A 19,507-nucleotide genomic window follows, 5' to 3' on the forward strand; every position below is an offset into this window, starting at 1 on the left:
CAATTTTCCCCTGTGCTCGAGCGACGCGCGAGAATTGTTTCGTATAGAGAGAACATGCATTCTGGTTACAGATGTATGCAATAGCTCGGCTGACGCTGTCGTCTGGCGCTGAGAAAAGGTGACACGCACACGCGACAAACGGGGGGCATCTTCCGTCTAGCTGGCCTACACTTACTAGTTTATTCCTGGCATTCCCTTTGCGCCAGTCTAGTACCGACAATCACGCTGTGTCAAAATCCGTTCTACTTAACAAACAGTTTATCACTCTATGGAGGTGACAGTGTCACTGCACTTGGTAATGGTTGGCAAATCAGCCAACAACAGCGTCCCTTCTCTGGAGACACGCGTAAGACCTGGAGGTCGCGCCTCGACACATCCTATCCAGGATGTTAGATCTAAACGAGAACAGTACTTTAGTTAGGCCAGACGCCAGCACTCAATGCAGTGTTGACTAGACCCTATTTCTCGGTGAGCATTTCCACCCTTCTCCCTGACAGAATCCGCTGTGTGCCAATCAAGTGAACTAAAACACTCTGCGCCTGAAACTGCATACGGCTGTGCTGTGGCTGGATCGAAGGAAGTAGAGGCATTGCCACAGGGCACTACTGCTCAATGCACGTGTCTCCTCTGTGATACCGGGGCATGTCGACGCCTGTCTCGTTTCTGCAAAGTTGCGTTCGCTCCGGTTATCCAGCGTCCCTTCAACCCAACTAGCGAGCCTTCCGGCAGCAGGAGCTCTCGAAAAACGGAGGACTCCAAATTTGTTGGCAAGCATCACAGTCAGCACGCTCTGTGCGTTGTAAGGGGACGGAAGATCAGTTCTAAACTCTAACATGTGGCACTGCCCTTTCTGGTAGGCAGCACTTTCCAGAAGACTTCTTCCTCTGCAGCAGTCTTGCTGGTTCTCACGGAAACTCAGTCACGACTGCCTAGGGCCATCAGAGTGTGTTGCAAAGTAATTGCCGATAGGCGGAACCCTGAACACGTACGCGTACCGGGTCCGAGGGGCCATGTTTGCAGCACGTAGCTGGCTAGCGGGCGCGGCTTCCTGTATAATGTGTTTCCCCGCGTGCCACACTGTTCCACGACGTGCCGCTGCCGTTTTGGTAGGTGCCGCATTATTTTCCCGTCAGTTTTTGTCGCCTCGACGGCTCCACGGAAACGATGAGAAACAGAGCTGAAAGCGGACACAGGATTTTCGAAGAGAGCGGGGCACTCGTAAGTCACGGATAGTAACCGAAATAGACGACTGCTTCACAGCATCCTCCAGCATCTCTTTCCAGACACAAACAAAAGGTGCTGTCTCAGTTCGTGGACAGCAACAAACTTTCGGCCTTGCCTCACAAACAAAACAACACCGTTTCTGGCACCCATACATACACCGTAGCTGAGCGACACAGACCCGTCTGTTCGCAGATGTTCCCAAACGTCTGTAGGTCGATGCTTCCTCTTCCCTCACACACCGTTCCCCTTCGCGCAATACATCCGCCCGCGCCACTCAAAAATCAATTTCTTCCTCGAGCTGCCGGAGAAGCTTCGAGGATCCGCGATTCTCGCCTACTCAGCGTCGATCCAGCTGCCGAGCCGTGCCAACGTACACAGAAGGGAAACCTCTCCCCTCCCGTCATTGCCCTCGTGTCTCCTGCGGCGGCGCAGCATGAAAACGCCGCATGTCCCGCGTTCCGTATTTTTCCTATGTGTGCGATCCCCTTCCCCTTGTAGAGTCAGGGCTTTAGGGCTCTTTCCACCCTCGCGATTCTCGTGTTGGGTCATCCGTTCCAGGCCGCATCGGATCCCTCCGGCCCGCGCGCGCGCTGCGCTGCTCCCGGCCGACGTGGCAATTCAAGTTCTCTATTTCTCTCTTTCTGCCAGTCACCGCGGCCGGGGCTGTTGCTGTTGCTGGGCGAGGACGTTCTGAAGAATCTGCTGTCGCAACAGCTGCTGCTTCCGCTCCAAGAGAGCTTGGAGGTGAGGCTGCTGCATGCCTTGCGCGGGCAGTTGGACCGTTGCACGTTGGCGCTCCCTGGCCTGTGAGACTTGAGGAGGCGGGGAGCCCTCTCGATACCTCGCATTCGCCACGGCGGGCGCCAGCGCATGCGTCCCCTCGGCTCCGGCTGCCAGGGCTGCGGGCCTTGGGGTTTGCTGGAATTGAAGCAACTGCTGAAGCTGTCTCTGTTGCAACTGGTGCTGAACTGGTTGGCACTTCGCACTTTCTGGACCCTCCTGCAGTGCATGCAGCACGTGGACTCCACTTGGAACTTGGCTCTCTACGTGAACCCTCTTGTCGGCGGCGCACTCTTGGACCGTTCCGCCTTGACCCCCCTCGCGACGCGCGTTCAGTTGACCCTCGCCCTCTCCACCCTCCAAACGCGGCCGTAGGCCTGGTTGGTCTCCGCCAAGAGCCCCTGAGGGCGGCTGGGCCCGCGGGGGGCCGCATGCAGCCTTCATTTCGTTTTCTTTTCCTTCTCGACCCCTGTATACACGAGCGTCTTCCGCGTCACCCGTCTGCATTCCTCCGGACGCCACTTCGCCAGGCACTGGCGGGGTAAAAGCAGGAGGCCCTCCCTCTCCAGCCGAACTGGCTAACCTTTCGGCACACGCCAGCCGGTCGCTGTCGGAAGTGCCGCATCCTGCATGCGCCACGGGGCGCGGAGCGTCTTTCTCGTCTCCAGGCCTCAAGGACCCGTCGGAGCCGAGGGGCGCTGCAAGTCTCCGCAAAGTCTTGTCATCTCCGTTCTCGCCGTCGCCTGCACCATCCCTGGTGGCAGCCTCTGCGGAAGCAACAGAAAAAAGGCTTTCTCCGCCGGTTGCAGCCGCCTCTCCCTTCGCAGGCTGCAGCCCGGAGACCGACCTACTCACGTTCAGACGCGGCATCTCCTTAGCTCCAGGCGCGGCCCCCGGCACCTGAGATTCCCCATTCACCTCCCCCGTCGCGTTCCCTCTGGATAAAGGGGAGGCAACTTCCTCCACTGGCTTCTGAGGCGTGTCGGGCGTCACAGCGAGACCGGTGGAAGACGGTCCATGCCCCGGTTCACCAAGCCCCGGCCGCTTGGCCACAGATACGGACTCTGCAGGCGCTCCGCTCGGAGACGCTTCCTCGGCGCTTCTCTGCGGAGAGGGAAAACCAGCTGAAGGCAATGGACCCGGAGTGGGGATCGTCCACCCTGCATGCTCGCCAGAACCCCCCGGCAAAGTGGATTCCTCGCGGCTGCAGGCCGTTCTTTTTTGCGCCACACAGCCGGGAACTCCTGTCTCTTCGCTACGGTGCACGTCGCGGAGTTCTCCACCCTTTTCCTCGGTCGTTCCTTCTCTCTCCCTGCGAGCGCAGCCCTCCCGTTCGCGTGCGCGGTCGTCTTCGGCTTGCATGGCGTCTCTCTCTTTCTCTTCCTGTGCGGCGTGGATCTTTCTTTCCTCGCAACGTTTGATCTCTGCCTCGCGAAGCTCTCGAAGACGTCGAACGTCCTCGCTTCGGCGACGTTCCCTGTCAGCCAGTTTCTCAGACAGTTTGCGCAGTCGTGTTTGCGCGCGCTTCTGATCTTTCAGGTCCTTCGCACACAGCACAGGCCGCAAAAGCCGCTTCGAACTCTCCGCCTTTTCCCACTGGCGTCTCCGCTCCTCGCGAAGCCACCGAAGTTCCTCTTCTTCTTCCTCCGTCAACGAAAGCAGCCTGAGACCGCGAGAGTCCCCTGTCGCCGGGGTCTCTCCCCCTCGACCGCGCGAGGGCCCCAAGAAGGGCACGCCAGGGACTCCAAGCGCCTTTCGCTCGAGCTGGAAGAGGCGGAAATTCCGGAATTCCGTCTCGCGCACTTTCTGGTCGCGTATCGCTCCTCTCAGCCACGCCGCCGACTCCTCTTCATTCAGATCAGGCGGCACGCGCCACGGCAACGCCGCCCGCTCCTCCTGAAAGGCTTGGTGGAGCGTTCGCGGGACAGAAAACGAAGGAAAAGAACCCCCCTGGTGCGAAATCGAACTGCATGCGCCGTCTCCCGGAACCCGCGAGGGAAGCGAGACTGACGCGAAAGCCGAAAACGCGTTTGCGAGATCTGCCCACGGCGGACGGGACGGGGAAGCATCGTGGGGCGCCGAATACAAGACGGAATACGGGTCTGCTGGTCCAAACGGAAAGGCATCCGCACACGCCTCGCCTTCCTCCTCGGACCAGACATCCATGTCTTCATCCGCCAACAGAAAGACATCGAGAGTCGAGGACGAAGCGGCTAGAGGGCCCTCAGCCGGCGCCTCCGGAAGCGAATCGGAGACAGCTGAAAGACTCGAAGAGGCGACTTCGGGTCCTGATGGCTCCTGTCCGGATCGTCTGCTGGGGAAAGCCGGCCCCGCAGAGCCAGTCCCGCCTGGGGGCGCCGCAGAGTCTTGGCCTGCACGCCAGCGAGCAGGACAAAAGTGGAAAAAAACTTGATGCGAAACGCACGCGTCAGCTTCGAGTGCAGCAATTCTGCGCGACACTCCTTATTGCGTGCGGATCTGTCGATCCAGCTGTGCAAAGAAATCCACGCACACCTTACAGATACATCCAGGCAGAGAGAAACACATAAATGCATGCGCATGGGTAACACGAAGATTCATGCGTGTGTCCGAAGAATCTGGGCTGAGCGACGAGGCCGCGCGGAAATGTGTGTTTTGCAGATTCACACGCGTTTCTGAAAATGTTTCTACATGGAGAGACATTTCCGTGATCTGACAAGAAGGCAGCAAAGCCAGGGTGGAGTCGCCACTCGGTGAGAGGACCTGTGCATGCGCAAGGAGAGTGCGTCCCAGGCCATCTGTCCCTAGCCGCCACTGCACTGGCAGAGACAGAGAAACATCTACGGAAGAGGAGACCCTCTCAAAAGCATCCAGCAGACTGGAAAACCCTGGAGATCTCAGACGTGTGCACGCACCTGGCAAACCTCGAGAGAGAGGCCCCGAGGCCGAACCAGCAGGACTGTCCTTTCCTAGGTGGAAGAAGATGTCGCGCCTCTCTGAGTCGTCTTCCTCGGCGCTCCCTGCCCGTTCGTCGCCGCTGTCACCCTTGTCTCTCCCACAGCTCGGAGCAGAAGACAGGCGAGACGCATGTCGCAGAGACGAAGACGAGGAAGGAAAAGATTCTGGCGCATGCAACCCCGTGCAGAGAGCTGACGGTGGAAGGTCGAGCATGGCCTTTCTGAGTTCCTCCAGTGCTGCGCTTCCTGCGGGGAAAAAGAGAAGTGGATCAGCCGTACTCGAACGCGAGAGTTGGAGGCTGGGTGGGTGCGCGGCTCCATCCTGGCAAATGTCTACGCACAAAAAAAGTGCGTGCACTTCGCTGACATTCACATTGGATCCACACAGAGGACACAGAGTGTGCCTCGCTCCGTACAAACACTCAACTACAGAGTTTAGAAGGAGAGCTCTCGCCACCGGGGTGTAATGTCACACACGAGCGGAACCCAGAGCATATAGGCATATGTATATATGTATATATGCATATATATATATATATATATTTGTAGAATTCAGTGTGTATCTGAACATGCGAAACTGCACAGATTTATGCAGGCGTCTCTGAAAAAGTAAAAAAAGTGTTTCACGTTCTTACGGGAGTCGGTCAGTCCGTTTGGAGGCGCCTCCGGCGCGGCGGCAATTGCTCGCGGTAGGGCTCCGAGCATTTGCATTTCTTGGACGCACTGGAAGAGGTTTCTCGCTGACGCGCAAAGATGCTGGAAGCAAAGAAGCGCCAGAGAAGAACACACCAAAACCGCGTGCATGTCTCCCCGCCAAAAAGCGGAAATCCCGAAAACCTCTCCATCGCGGGGTTCTCTGCAGAAACGCGTCTGTCGAGCATGCGCCGATTCACCGGGGGCATTCGCCCGCCGCTCCGGCTCCGCGAAGATCGACGGATCTGTGCGTGTGCAAAAACGCGCCCTGTGAGGAAGCCCGCAAAGGAGGGAGTCCGTCTTCACACTGCAGGCACTGACAGGTGGAGCGAATCTTTCCGGAGGCACCGAGATGGCGACGCACGCACGACAAACGCGGGGACCCAGACGCCCGCTCGTGAGGAGTGTCTCCACGTCAGAGACTGTTTCTCTCCGTTTAAGCGTACCTGCGTGACTTTCTCTCTTTGTGCCTTGGAGAGAGACGGACGTTCCATTTGTCGCATCCGCCGTCGCTCCGCACTGGATAGGCGAGGAAGAACATGAAGCAGATCGTCCGGCGGCGTGACGCCCGTGTTTGCGCCCGCGGAAAAGAAGTCTTCCTCTGTTCTTCTTTTTTTGAAGGGGGGCGTAGGCTCCTCGCCGGAACCGTCTGCCTCGCTCCGGCCTTCGGCTCCTGTCTCTCCCGGGCCTTCGTCCCCCGGCCGCTTGCTGCTGTCTCTCTCGCTGCGTTCCTCCGCCGGCAGCTGACGCAGAGAGCCGCGGCCGTTCGCCGAGGCACCGTCCCTCGCCGGCGACGGCGGCCGAGAAGAAAGTGCATCCGAAGGAAGCGTGTGGGAGGGAGACGAGGCGCCCGAGACTCTCCGTCCCTCTCTGAGAAAACAGCACGGGAAACACGCCCGGTTTCCATAAAAAGCTCAAAACCTGCGTAAGCGCCGACACGTTCCACGGCGGCAGTCGTGTTTTTCTCGGCTTCACCTCGCCCCGGCTTCTGTTTTTGTCGCTCTCTCCTTCGTCCCTGTCCCTTGTTGTTTTTCCTCACCCCCTCGCGGTATAAATCTTCTGCTGCCTTTCCTAGATGAACTCCCCTCCTTTTTCCGCCCCGTTTTCCTTCCCTTTACACGCATTTTCTGGTGGACTGACCTGTCGGTGCGGGGACGGTCAAGGCGCCCCGCGCAGAGGGGATTCATCGCCCCCAAGATCGTCTCTCTGAAGCCACGAGGCGGCGCCTGCGTCTGCCCCATGGCCGCTTCGAGTTGTGGAGCCAAGTGCGCGCGGACTTTCTCGCGAAGAAGTTCTTGTCGCGACACGCATGCTGGGAGGGCGCTGGCGACAACGAACCAGCCTTCTCCGCGAGGATTGTCATCGAGGAACCGCGGGACCTTGGAGATGCCCAGTTCGTGTTTCCAGAACGCCCGCAGGTACGCGTCTTCAGAATCTTCACTCGCAGGGGGACCCGGTGCATGCGCTGCGGACCCTTCTGGTGACGTTCCGACAGCGCTGGACACCGACCCCGATCGCGGAGACTTGCAACTCGAGTCGAGTGTCGTCTCCGATCGAGGAAAGAGCGACGCCAAAATCTGCAGCCGATCGGACGCGGTCTTCTCGGAAGCCTGTGCCTCGTCCCCCGGTTTCCCGGATTGCCTCGGAGGGCTGTTCCCCCCGCCCGAGGAGACCCGTCTGCCTGCCGATGTGTCCCCCTCTGACTCTTTCTCTTTTGGCGTGCTCTTTGTCTCCTCTCGTCCGGCCGCTGCATTTGGCCCCGGCTTGGACGCGCCGTCCCCGCCGAGACTCTCGCGGCGCGTGTCCGGAGACGCGGAACTCCTCCCTGGAATCGTCGGGCCAGCCTTGCCAGCAGGCGCGGGCCTCCGGGCCCCGGCAGCGCCTGACGACGGCGAGTCTGCAGGCGGGTGACCTCGCGCGCGCGGCGACGGCGCGTTCCCAGGACGCGTCGACGAAGCCTTCAAGACTGCGCAGGAAGAGAGCCCTGAAGACGTGGCTGCCGCGAGGGACGAGTACCCCGCCGCTGCAGCCGCAGCGGCGGCGGCAACGACGGCTGCCGCGCGCGAGGCTGCGTCAGTCGGTTGAGCTCCAAGTCCGCGCCCGAACAGCGGAGACCCTCCGACCGCGAGCGGGCTTCCTGCGCCGGGCGACAGGAGCGAGCCCAAGCCGGCCACGCTGGTCGGGGAGGAAGGGAGACGCGTGGGTCCGAGACCGGAGACCGCAGTCGGAGACGAAGCCTTCCCCGACAGATGCGCCAGGCGACTCGCAGCTGCGGCCAGAACGGCCGCCGAGGACTGCGTGCCGCCACCCACCGAAGTCGACCGCTGGCGGGCCTTTGCAGCCGGGATCCCCGAGCGCTGGAGACGGAGACTGGGAGACCCTGGAGGAGACGGCGTCGAGGAGAGAAGGACGTGGGGCGAGGAGCACTCGCTGCGGCTGAGCACTTTCACAGCTTGGGACGGCCCGTGGGGCGCATGGACGCGAGCCAAACCCACCGGGTGTCCAGGTGTGCCTGGCGCGTCCTTCCGCGTCGCCAGAGCCGCGTTAAGGCCTCCCGGCAAACGGCGAGGGCCCTGAGATCCTCGAGGAGTCTCGGCACCGCCGGCCGAGGCGGGCGAACTCAGCGCACTGGCGACGCCGCTGGAAGTCCCCACAGGACACCGCGCTGGACCGCTCGCTTTCGGCGCGGGTGGGCCCGCGCCGGCAACGCAGTTTGGCAAGGGAGGCGTCGCCTGGCCTCCCGACGGCAGCACTTTTCGCTTCGCCGCCACGACGGCTGAGGAAGGAGACAACAGGGTACTCGGGGTCGGGCCACCAGGAGAGCCTGCCGCAGGGAGAGGCCTGGCCTTGGCCGCCGCGAACGGGGAGGAGAGACATCTGGAAGGCAGTGGAGAGACACCCGGAACCTGGTCTCCACTGTCGAGGGAGTGTTCTTGCGAGCTGTCCCTCGCCGGAGCCCCGGCAGAGGGAGAATTGACAACCGGGGCAGAGACAGGCGGTTCCTGCTTCGCAGCATCTGAGCAAACTCTCGGCGCGACTCGACTCTGGGCTGACGAGGCGGCCAAGGACAAAGAGGCGCCAGACGGCAGCGCGTTGGTGGCCGATAGAGCAGAGACCGACAGAGGCCCGGCATGCACTGGGACGCGCAAAGATCCCAACTGCTGGCCCCCTGCAACGCACGCATTTCCCGAGCTTCCTGCGGAGAAGACAGCTAGCAGATCCAGCGCCCCGGAGGCGCCTGAAACCGGTGTGACTGCCGCCGCAGGTCGGGCGTTCAGCAAAGTTCCAGAATTCGTAGAGTGCGCATGCGTCAGTCGATTCGGCGCGGACGCGCCCAGAGCCGGGCTGGAAGCCGGCGGCTGCAGCGGGAGAGGCCTGTCTGTCCTCCCTTGGCCTTCGGGCGAGTGTCCATTGCCGAGTCGCGGGTGTCCCGTGGGAAAGCGAGCTAGGGGCGGCGCCGCAGGGACGCCAGTTGAGTCTCCGGACGAAGGCACGAGCAGTTTCCCTGTAGGGAGAGTGGTCAGCGACGAAGCCTCTGGAAGGGGAGAAGGCGAGGAAAGGCGGTTCGCAGGCGGAAACTGTTTGGACGTGTGCGGGCCTTCCTGGGCCGCAGCGCCTGCGGCGTGGGCTCCACCGCCGGGAGCATACGGCGCAGAGCCCGCAGCCAGCCCGCGGTTTGGAAGGGAGGCGGTTGAAGCAGAAGTGATCGTCCCTGCGGCGTCTGCGCTGTCCGCGCCTGCAGACCGTTCGTGCAGCGACTGCGGCGGCATCAGCTGCAGGCCGTTGTGAAGAGGTGTTCCGGGTGTATGGGGCGTACGAAACAGAGCCCCGGGTTCCAGCGCCTGAGACCGTGCATTCTGACTGGCGAGACGCAAGCCTGCCTGCGCGTCGGCCCCGCCCACGCGGGCCCCAGGAGGCAGCCGGCTTTCGGCATGTGCAGGTCCGGTGTTTTCCTTGCTCTCGACAGATCCCTGCTTTACCCGCGACGGCGCAGCAAACGAAAGGTCGGAGCGACGTGGCGCGCCAGAGAGAGAGGCCGCCGGTCCCTGCGCCGCTTGCTGAAGATAAGACAGGTTTACGCCCGCCGCTTCACTCGGATTGCCCAGCCCGAGAGGAAGGCCGACGAGGGGAGAAGGAGTGTTTTGGAAAAGCCGTGCAGCGGTAGCCTTCCCCGAGGGCTGCGCGGCTGCGGGTTTCTGAAGACTCGGCAGGGAGGCAGCCTCCCCCGCGTCGGCGGCAGGACGAACGAGAGGGGGTTCGCCACAGCCTGACGAAAGGTGGAGCGGCGGATCTGCCATCACGCACGGACGAAAATTTTTCTCGGAAAAACCATGTGCAGCTGCGGAAACGGTCAGAGGGAGATTCCCTCCGTGAGAAGGCGGGGATCAGCGGAAAGCACAGAGCATCGACCCCAAATATCTGTCGCGGACGTCGAGCGGGGAAGGGACGGAAAAAGAAACGGAAGTTCCGTGAGGAAACGAACGCTGTGGGCGTGCGTTTTTTCAGACTCGCTAGTCGCACGAGAGGCAAGACGACGCGAGGAAAAGGCCGGAACGAAATCGCAGACATCCTTGCCGGCGGGAAGACACAGAATTGGCCTCTCCAGCTCCACCGTTTCAGAAGTGGTGAAGACTGGGTCTTTCTTTCCCAAGGCAAAGGCAAGGCCAGTTTTTTTCCGCAGAAACGCCCTCCTCAGGCACATGCTGAGCCGGGCAATCGGGGAAAACATGCAGTTGGTTTTTTCTGGGTGGTGCCGATTTTTCCTGCTTGCGCTCGCGCGTCTGTGCATCGGGAAAAAAGCATGGAAAGTGATCGGCCCACGCCTTTTCAGTCGCAACACACCTAGAGAGAAAGATTTCATGTGCATTTTTATCTCTCTCAGGACTGCAGAGTCACGGACGCAGCTGCTAGGTTCGTGCACTGCGACCGCCCTCGCCAGAGGAGGGCGGCTCTAACGCATCTTTGCGTGAACTGTGCCTTGAAACAGCCGCGCGAAAACTTTTGAAAGGCCGCCCTTCTCTCGCAATCGCACCAGATAGCATAAGGTTGGGTGCGTGGCAACCTGGGAAATCCAGTTCGCCGTCTACGAACGCCCCTGCACAAGCGCAGCGGGATGGAAGAGTCATTCCTCCCTCGTTCGTTCACACGTCTGAAACGCTCTCCCAGTTCCACGGCCCACCGGGACACTGGTAACCTAAGAGAACAGCGCGCCTGCTGCCAAACTGAGAGGTTTACAGGATCCAACGTTCAGCGGCGCGCTCTTGGTGTCCACCTGGATCTTACGGGACGACAAACTGCCCCACATTGTGTGGCGCGTGGCGCTCGTTCATGGAAAATCCAGAAACCACTGTCCAAAATGCATGGGGTAAGAATCACGGATCCACAGAGCTTCTCTCGGGGTCCGGACTGTCGCGTCAGGCCGGTCCTCCCGTTCTACAGCCATCAGCTGCCTCTAGAGGCGATTCTCAACAGAGCGACGGTTCCTGTCTTTACACTATCACACAAGAACGCACGGGCTCCAGAACGTCCGGGACAGTGTTGAAGTCGCACTAACCTGCCAGTGTGTCTGTTTCCTATCCCCTGGGGCTGGGTACTTCGAAACCGCCCCGCACAGAAACGCTCTACGACGGGGAAAGACGACTTGCTGTTTGTTTCCTGGTGACGAGAATGCTGTGACGCCAGTTTCCTCACACGGCCAGACTGGAACGCAGTGACGCATTCCTCGACGACTAGAGCTACCTGCGGTTTGCATTGTCCTTTCTCATGTCGCCCACCCTGACTGCGTCGCTGGAGATGAGTGCATTCACCAAGTGCAGTCTCATCCCTTGGGGTTTTTCGTTACCTGAATGCCTCGTGGGAGCTGTTCACTTCCCCCTTTGAGAGGGTCAGACCGCGACTCCAACCACACATGTGAAGCCTCTGCTGCTTCGGCGAGTCGCGCGTTTCTCCTCCCAGTCTATGGGAAATCGCTTCTTCCCGCCAGTCCCCCCAAAACGATCCATTTACCAAAGATTAAACGGACGCACGGCGTCACTAACTTTTGTACGTCTGCCGATGTCCCCGAGCCCTGAACTTCCCTCTTCTTTCCTGGTAAAAACAGCTTGTGTTTTTTGCGCGTGGGATCCACAAGTTATGGTGCACGAAACAACCGCCAGTGAGGTCGTCCGGGACTCCATAGAGTTACTTCACCACATGAGCGTCGACAGCGCCAGGACAGCTCCAACTGAGGCGGATAGCGACGCTTTGTTCTCCCAACTCCTTTAAGGGTGAAGAACTCGTAAGAAGGGACGGCGGTCTCCAGGCTTCATCGAGTGGCCAGGCCTCCAAGATACCCGCAGAGTAGTAGCAGAGAGATGAGAAGTTAGAAGCTTACACGCCTCGATCTCGCCTCTCTCCTGATTCCACTAGAGCTACACTGCGGGTATTCCCAAGTCGACCTTGGGTCCACTGAGGGAATCTGGACCACGGCGCACCAACTCAGGGAGGAGTCCCGAGTCAGCGGGTCGCAAGCACGTGCCGTTCACTTGCTACTCGCCCCGAAACAGGCTTGTAGGTATGACGTCGACAGCAGTTCGCGTGGTGCCTACGGAAGCTCCTCTCGTACCATGAGGAAGATGATACACAGAGTTTGTGTTTTGGTCGCACAGCCGGCGCCACTTGCGTGTGAAAAAGATGGTTCTCTCTCTCGTCAGTTGACCGTCCTCTCTCGGAAAGAGTCTGTCTTAGCGCGGAAGTTGCTGGCGGGTCGTGGCCTCGCAACGTCAGGAGAGCTGTCTCTTTCACACTCTCGAAACTCGAACAGAGGAACGACGCCGGCTTCTTTTCAAGGAACGGGTAAGACCGAACTACGGAGACGGGAGTTGACATCCAGAAAGACGAGCTCACTGCGAGTCTTTCCGAGCGACTGTCCCCTAAGGAAGGGTCTTTCCTCGAACTTTCTCGGCTACAGGAAACGGTGACACCATACCCCCCCCCCCCCCCGCGAACTTTGGTCCGCCGTGCCCGTTTCCTGCTACCGCCCCGCGCGTGCCAAAAAGCATTTGCGTTTTGCCGCCGTCATCCGTTCCTTTTGCTTACAGGGAATTTGCAGTCCGCTGTGCTCCACGGGGCACACACAGGGCCTGGATTTTCTCGCCCAGGCGAGCGTCTTTTTGTCGACTACGCTTGGCAGCTACCTCTATATGCAGGTTTGCGTGACGCCAATACACTCCGGATCTCCGTGGAAAGGGGTCTACATCCCGCAGTGACACAGATGGGCGTTTCAGACCGGCTAATGGAATCCGATGTCATTTGTACTTCCACAGTTTGGAGTGTACATTCCGATGTAGACGCCACCCGAGACGGTTGCAGCAGACTGTGCAACGTTCGCGCTCCGCGACACGCCTGCGCGCCCCTGGAACGGCAGTGCAGATTTTGCCTACCCGGAATTACACCGAGCGTCTCGTTTCCTGCCCTCAGTTCCTCGCCTTTTTTTCCCTTGTGGGAACGAAGACTCTTTCTCGTCCTTCTGTGGAAGGCCTGCAACTTCCTTGCTGCGGCAAAACCGACCTGTGTGTCGGTGGACAGCTGGCTCGCCCCCGCGCCGGGGAAAATCCCGTTCCGCCCACGGAGGCGCCAAACACGACCGCTCCGTGAACCGAGAGCGAGACTGGGCCCCCAGAGAGACACATCATCCGCGCGTCAAAGCGCGTCCTCGATCCCTCTGTTGGGGAGAGGGGGGTGTACCGCGCTCAGCCTCGTGCACAGAAACATCGCCCGCTGTTTTTTCCGGCCCTGACGGCGTGTGAGGAGACGGCCAGCGGAGCTGTCTTGTTTGCACTCGGGAAAACAACAGTTTGTTTGGGGGGCTTCTCCGTAGGGTCCACGTGACGGGGAGGCGTCATGTGAAGGCGTGAATTCTCGCCGTTTTCCTTTTCTGCAGACGAAACAGGAGACTGCCTTTGGACTCCAGCCTCCGCTCCGTTTGTTCTGCCTCGGGCTGGATCGACCGCGTGGAGGCACAATCCCCCCTTTTTCGAGTCGCCGCGGACCTCTCTTCTCTCGTCACGTTTTTCCAGGTTTTGTGACGCGCGGCGGAAGGAACCCCGCCGTGTGGATTTTTCTGTCGGTAAAAGCTGCGTCCCCCCTGAACAGCCCCACGTTCCCGTTCCTGTATAGCTCCGATGGGCATCTTGCCACCGAGAGAAAGCCTTGCCGCGTGTCATCAAAAGAACCCGTTTTCCCGGGGCGCGTGTGTCCCCCCGTTCTTGATGTCGATTACGTTCCGCTTAAGTTCCGTCTGTGAGGAGCACCGGTCGGTCTCAGACGTCGATTGAACGGCGACTTCGCCTGAAACGCGCCGAAAACCCGAGCCTTCCGGCCAGCGGGGGCTTTCTCTCCTCTCCCGAGAGACTGCCGAACGCCAGTTGCTTTTATCTCTGCACAGACGCGAACGGTCCGAGCGTTGTCCTTTCGGGCCGTCCACACGAACTCCGCGGCGCCGGGGCGGTATGGTCTTCTAAAGTCGTCGAAATGTACCCGAAACTCGGCCGGGCTCGCGGCGCGGCCGCCTTCTGTGCGAGGCGTCGACGCCTCGGCCTCCTTCTCGGCCTTGCAGTCGCCGCGCTTTCCTTCCTTTTCTCCGAGAAGGACGCCGTCTTCGCGGTTAACGCCAAAGTAAGCGACGTGACGGCTTCTCACTGCCTCGACGAGCGCCTGCTTCGCTCGGCGTCGCTCTCTCTGTGGCTCGCGGCGTGTCAAGAGAGAAAGAGCCTTGGTCCGCGACTTTCCACTGTCTGGGGCACATCTCACACGATCGCTTCGCCCACGAAGACGCTCCCAGAAACTGACAAGGGATCTGCCGCTTCGCGGGGTCGGGACACTCTCTCCACGAACTCTCATGTTGCGCGATGAAGCGAGACGCACTGGCAGCGGTCCCAGGGGACGGAAAAAGAAGAAAAGTTGTGTGAGTTCCACAGACACCACCGTCACCACCTGCCAGGTTGACGAGTCTCGCTTCGAACACCTCCGTTTCTTTCCCCCCTACGTGAATGACGCACTCGCGACACAAGTGCAGCCACTCTGCGCTCCCCTCGCGTGCTTTCTTTCCGTTGCAGATGACGCTCGTTCCAGCCTTTGACCTCTCCACGATCAGAGTTTCGAAGGAAGACGGCCTCCATCACGTGCTCAGCAACCCGTTCGGGAAGACGTACATCTACCGCGCAGAGCGGCGGGAAGACAGATCCGCGTCGCGAACCAAGCGAAATCGGGAACGGGAAAACGGGCGCTGCGCGATCCTTTTCTTCATTCCCGGCAAGCGCCTGGCCACGCCCAGTGCCGTGGTCGGACAGGGCGACGAGCCGATCGTCTGGGACTGGGCTTGGCAGTGGAAATATCACAAAATGGGCTTTGAACTCGAGGACCAGGTGAGTCTAAGGAAAGCTGCTTTGAATCCCTTACCCGAAACGTCCGCGCGCGAAAGGAGAGGCTAAGAGGGGCGGCGTGAAGCGTGGCGCAACTGTCTCCTTTTTCGAGGGCCTTACGTGGTCCCCGCCCGTATCTCAGCTTCGGCCCGTGACCGCCCCGACTTCAGGAAGCCGGGCGTCAGCAGAAAGGGTGGCTGAACCGATTGCGTGTGTTGGGAGTTTGCGGAGCTCGCGTCGCGCAGTTCGCGTTTTGAGAAGTACAAGAAAACGCCCCGTGGCCACGGCCCGACGACGATCGAAGAGAGCGTGTGGAATCGGAGGAGGTGCTCGATGCCACACACGCACACCCGAGCTTTTTGCAAGAGGTTTTGTGAAGAGGCGATTTCTCTGTTTCGGACGTCAGGTCGACAAAGTCGTGGTGGCGGCACCCCAGCTGACTGTCTCGAATGAGTCACTTCGGGAAGATGCCGTGGACGTGGGTGAACAAATGATGAGTGTTCTCGAACAGGCGGCGATGGACTACAGCTGCAACTTCTACAGAGTGTACATTCACGCCGTGTCCCACGGAGGCCTCATCGTGAGGACTCTCATGACCATGGACGACCGGATCTGGACACCCGTAAGTTTCGAGGAAAAGTCTGTTTTCGTCGCGAATTGACTGAGATGAAGCGCTGTGGAGAGTTAGGCAACTTCCCTTCGCTAGGCTGCAGCCCGTTCTCAGACGTGTGCCGACACGACGCTGTCCGGTCCGAGCGTTTCCAAAGACAGAGCGGACACGCGCAGAGACATTCGAGGTCTCCGCCGAGACGCTTGAAACAGCGTGGCGCGGATCTTTCCGATGTTTGTGTTGCCCCGGCGCAGCTGCTGGTCTAGATCCGTAACGGAGGATAGAGACTGCCTGCCGTCGTAGGATGTCATGCCCGCCGTTTTGCTCGGCGGGGCGTTCTATCCCGTTTTTGCGGAGCTTTTTATCTCCGTCCCAGGTTCTGAGCGTGCGTTTGCATTCCTCGCGTACCCGGCTTCCGGTCTCGTCTGTTGAGCCGTCGCTTTCCGACCCTCTGACCTTCCTGTTTTTTTTTCCCTCCTGGCCTCGTTCAGACGCATCGCGCGGGCGGCGTGTCCCAGCTGCTCGTCGACTTCCACCGGACCTTGAACGACTCGAAGCTCTTTGCGCTCAAGTCCGTGGTCTTCATGGGCGTTCCACATGCCGGCCCCCGCCGCAACCTGGGTTTGCGTTCTCGCGTTGTTTCCGCCCTGAGCACGTGGCTGACCAAGGTCGCGTCGTACGTGATGGAAGGCCTGTCTGATGGCCTCGTCGAGTTTCTCCACGAAGACCCGGACCGACTTCTCTGCAACGTGGCAGCGGCGGAGGCGCAGCGCGACTACGCCTTCGATCCGAAGCGCGGAAGTACCTCTGGATCTCTGCTCTTCAAATTCGGCGCCGTCGCTTCCTATGGTCTCCTCGCCGGGGATCCGGTCGTGTCGACCCGGAGCAGTCTGGGGGTGTACGACGGCCTGGCCGACTCCAAGGCTGCGCAGCTAGTCCGAACAACCGAAGCGTTGCAAAACCGACCGCTGCACGTGCCTCTGAGCAACGCCCCGCTGAACCGGTAAGCCGAAAGCCAGGCGAGATTTGCGAAGCGAAAAACCGGTGCCGCAGACGGTTTCAGACGCGGGGACGCGGTCGCCGGAATGACGCAGCGCATCCAGCCGCGCGGCCAGCGATGCGGGAGTGACGCTTGGCGTGGGAAGCGCTGGAGGGTTCAAGGAAAGAGTGCCGAATCTGTCGGGCTGTGCGCGCTGCTGTGTGTCCAGAGTCTTGCGCGAGCGCCCCTGGGATCCGTTGATTCGTCCTCTGTTGACCACGGAGGATATCTGCCGAACGACGAGCACGCCTTCCGAGACGTACGAGCTGACGCTAAAGATTCTCCAGTTCAGCAACCGGCGGCTGTTGGGCTCCTCCAAGACGGGCACTGAGTCGTCGCCTTCGGCGCGGAGACAGCGAAGTCAGGCACCGACCAGGAACGGCGATGCTGTTTCAGAGGAACTGCAGGGGATCCAGGAGACTCGCCGCAAAGGGATCAAACGCTTCATAGTGCTTCTGTCGAACGACGGCGCAACTGCGTCCCAAGCGTCGGACAGCAAGAGGAAGAGGTTTCTGAAAGAACTTTGGATCATGCGGACCTCTGAAGATCAACGCTGGCTGCTGGAGAAACAACACGCACTGCTGTCTCACGTCGTACACACCGCTTTGCTCCTGCCCATGAATGACAGCAGCTCCGTGGACGATTTATGGTGGGACGCCAGTTTGTAGGCTGGTGCTCGGTATCGGGGAAATGCTTTTTTTTAGTTTGATGAGCAGCGGGGGACCATTTTAGTTGAGACTCACGACACGTTACCCCGCGTATTTACAGGTTAACGCCCACTCGCCAGAAAAGCGCTTGTTAGGTTTTGCCGCTGCGTCCTACAGCCAGTCCTGGGGTCATGTAGCAACCTGTTCCGGCAGCGGGTCTTTGGCGCCGTGAGACTCTGTTGACAGGTGCGCGTCTGTTTGGTTGCATGAGTTCACGCTTGTCACGTGGAACTTTTCGCTGGCGCGTTTTATTTGAACGGAGATGACGCCGGCAAATCCCATAGGGGACTGTCGCCGGTTCGTCAGAGCTCAGTCTGCAGTTGAAGGGAATTCTGAAGACACAGGATGAAGCCGAGTCTGTTGTGTGACGGCGCGTGCCGGAGTTTTCTCGGATTCTCCTGTACCCCGTCCAGTTTTTCCGAATCAGCGAGTTGTGTCGTGCGCCTTTGTGGTGACGTTTCCTTGTTCACGCACGCGCGCGCCTCGCAGGGTGCCGCCAGGCGCGGCCGCTGGAAACGTTTGGGCCGAAACACACCACCATTAGGGTTCAATTCCCAGCAGACTGCGACCGTGTGTGGACGAAACGCGTTTTTTGTCCCGAGTCACAAAGGCGCCCCCGTTGGCGATCGAGTCACGCGGCGCGGCGCAATGCAGTCAATGCGAGGCCACAGGCTCGGAAAAAGAGAGTTGCTGAACTACCGCGATCTTGCCTCCCCCACGAGAGACTCCTGTAGAACCCAGCGAGAAAGTGGGAGGACACACGGAACGCGTTCTCTTTTGAGTTGTATAGAGGCAGGAAGGCACTTGAGCTTCCAGCACCGACTCGCAACCCATGTCGAGTTTCGTGTTACGAACTCGCGGTCGTGACTGACCAATAACGGTGCGAATTTTTCGCGCAATCAGCAACGACACTGCACACGAACTTCGCTAACGTGGACCGAAAAGGTGTTCAAAGGGCCGAGACACTCTCGAGTCAGGTAGACTAGGTCTCGGTGAAGGCGGCTGTGGCGCACATTGACCGACGGACCGGCTGTCGACTTCTTGGTTTACAATTTTTCCAGGGGAGATATACGTGCAGACTGAAGGCCACGAAATCTGCAGTGTTCTGGAACGTTATCTCCGGAGCCTCGGGGTGCGCTGGATTAGAAAATCCCCCGACCGCAGATGCCAATACGACGCCATACCTGCAAGATATTAGGCGCGGAGTCTTTGCGTGGCCTGGCCTCGATGCCGAGACTCATGAACACGAGCGCTTGAGGCGCAACTTAGCACGAGTATTTTTGCAGTGCAAAATGCTGGAGAGAGTCCTCCGCGCAGTGTATCCGCGCGTTGTCTACAGCGTCCAACCGACAGGCTTTTTCTGTTTCTCGCCGAGTCGCCAGTGGCGGCGACGCCGGAAGGACACCGCTTTCCTTACAACTTCTTTTACAACGTCTTTTAACGAAGGTCGGCCTACTCAGAACCTTTCGAACGGCCTCGTCGGCGCATTTCGTTGTGGGGTTTGCACGGAAGGTTTCCGGGTAAGCAGGCGCGTGTGCAGTCACAGTCTCCTGCAGTTTTTCTCTCTGCAAGGAGAGACAGAGACACGTGAGCGACGGAGAAAGAACGATTGCGGGACCGGGAACAGCTTCGCGCTTGTCACTCCTTTTTCCACTTTCCAGGTGGAAGTGGCGGGTTCGTACTCCCCTTCGATGGCGGGATAATGACCGGTTTAACGAGTCTTCCGTTTGTCCAGGGCGATGATGACGCCCGCCCCCTTTTTCCCGCTCTCTCCCCAGACTGTCACAGTCCGTCAGAAGAACACCCTGTGGATCGAGATTTTGGAACAGGCACATAGCACGCGTTCTTGGACCGAAGAGAAGTACGAAAACGTCCGGTTGAAATTTGACTCTGTGTCTCCGTGTGCCTCTATACAAGTGGTGACTGCTGTGCACGGCAACGGCTTCGCACTTGTCTGTTTCTGGTCACGTGCATGCGCGAGACTAGAAAAACGAGGGACGAAAGAGCCTCTTTTCTCGCCACACCGTTTCAGGAACTTGCGCATTTCCTCCTTTCTGCGTCTCCTTTTTGACTTCTTCGTGGCACCCAATGCGCTTTCCCGAGTTTGCGCAGGCAAG

General features: G+C 59.6%; 2 protein-coding genes across 2 annotated transcripts; one reads left to right on the forward strand and one right to left on the reverse strand.

Annotated features, from left to right (window-relative positions):
- Positions 1 to 1,872: 1,872 nt before the first annotated feature.
- On the reverse strand, positions 1,873 to 9,931 carry NCLIV_006600 (conserved hypothetical protein; the record flags this gene model as incomplete). Its single annotated transcript, XM_003880171.1, has 5 exons — positions 1,873 to 4,376; positions 4,899 to 5,186; positions 5,576 to 5,696; positions 6,080 to 6,503; positions 6,774 to 9,931. The coding sequence occupies 5 exons, from the start codon at positions 9,929 to 9,931 to the stop codon at positions 1,873 to 1,875; spliced, it is 6,495 nt and encodes a 2,164-aa protein (XP_003880220.1).
- Positions 9,932 to 14,144: 4,213 nt separating this feature from the next.
- Positions 14,145 to 17,351, forward strand: NCLIV_006610 (conserved hypothetical protein; the record flags this gene model as incomplete). Its single annotated transcript, XM_003880172.1, has 5 exons — positions 14,145 to 14,288; positions 14,729 to 15,037; positions 15,441 to 15,656; positions 16,136 to 16,647; positions 16,853 to 17,351. The coding sequence occupies 5 exons, from the start codon at positions 14,145 to 14,147 to the stop codon at positions 17,349 to 17,351; spliced, it is 1,680 nt and encodes a 559-aa protein (XP_003880221.1).
- Between the last annotated feature and the right edge of the window lie 2,156 nt (positions 17,352 to 19,507).

This window comes from Neospora caninum, chromosome II (assembly GCF_000208865.1).
Source record: "Neospora caninum Liverpool complete genome, chromosome II".
Classification (NCBI taxonomy): domain Eukaryota; phylum Apicomplexa; class Conoidasida; order Eucoccidiorida; family Sarcocystidae; genus Neospora; species Neospora caninum.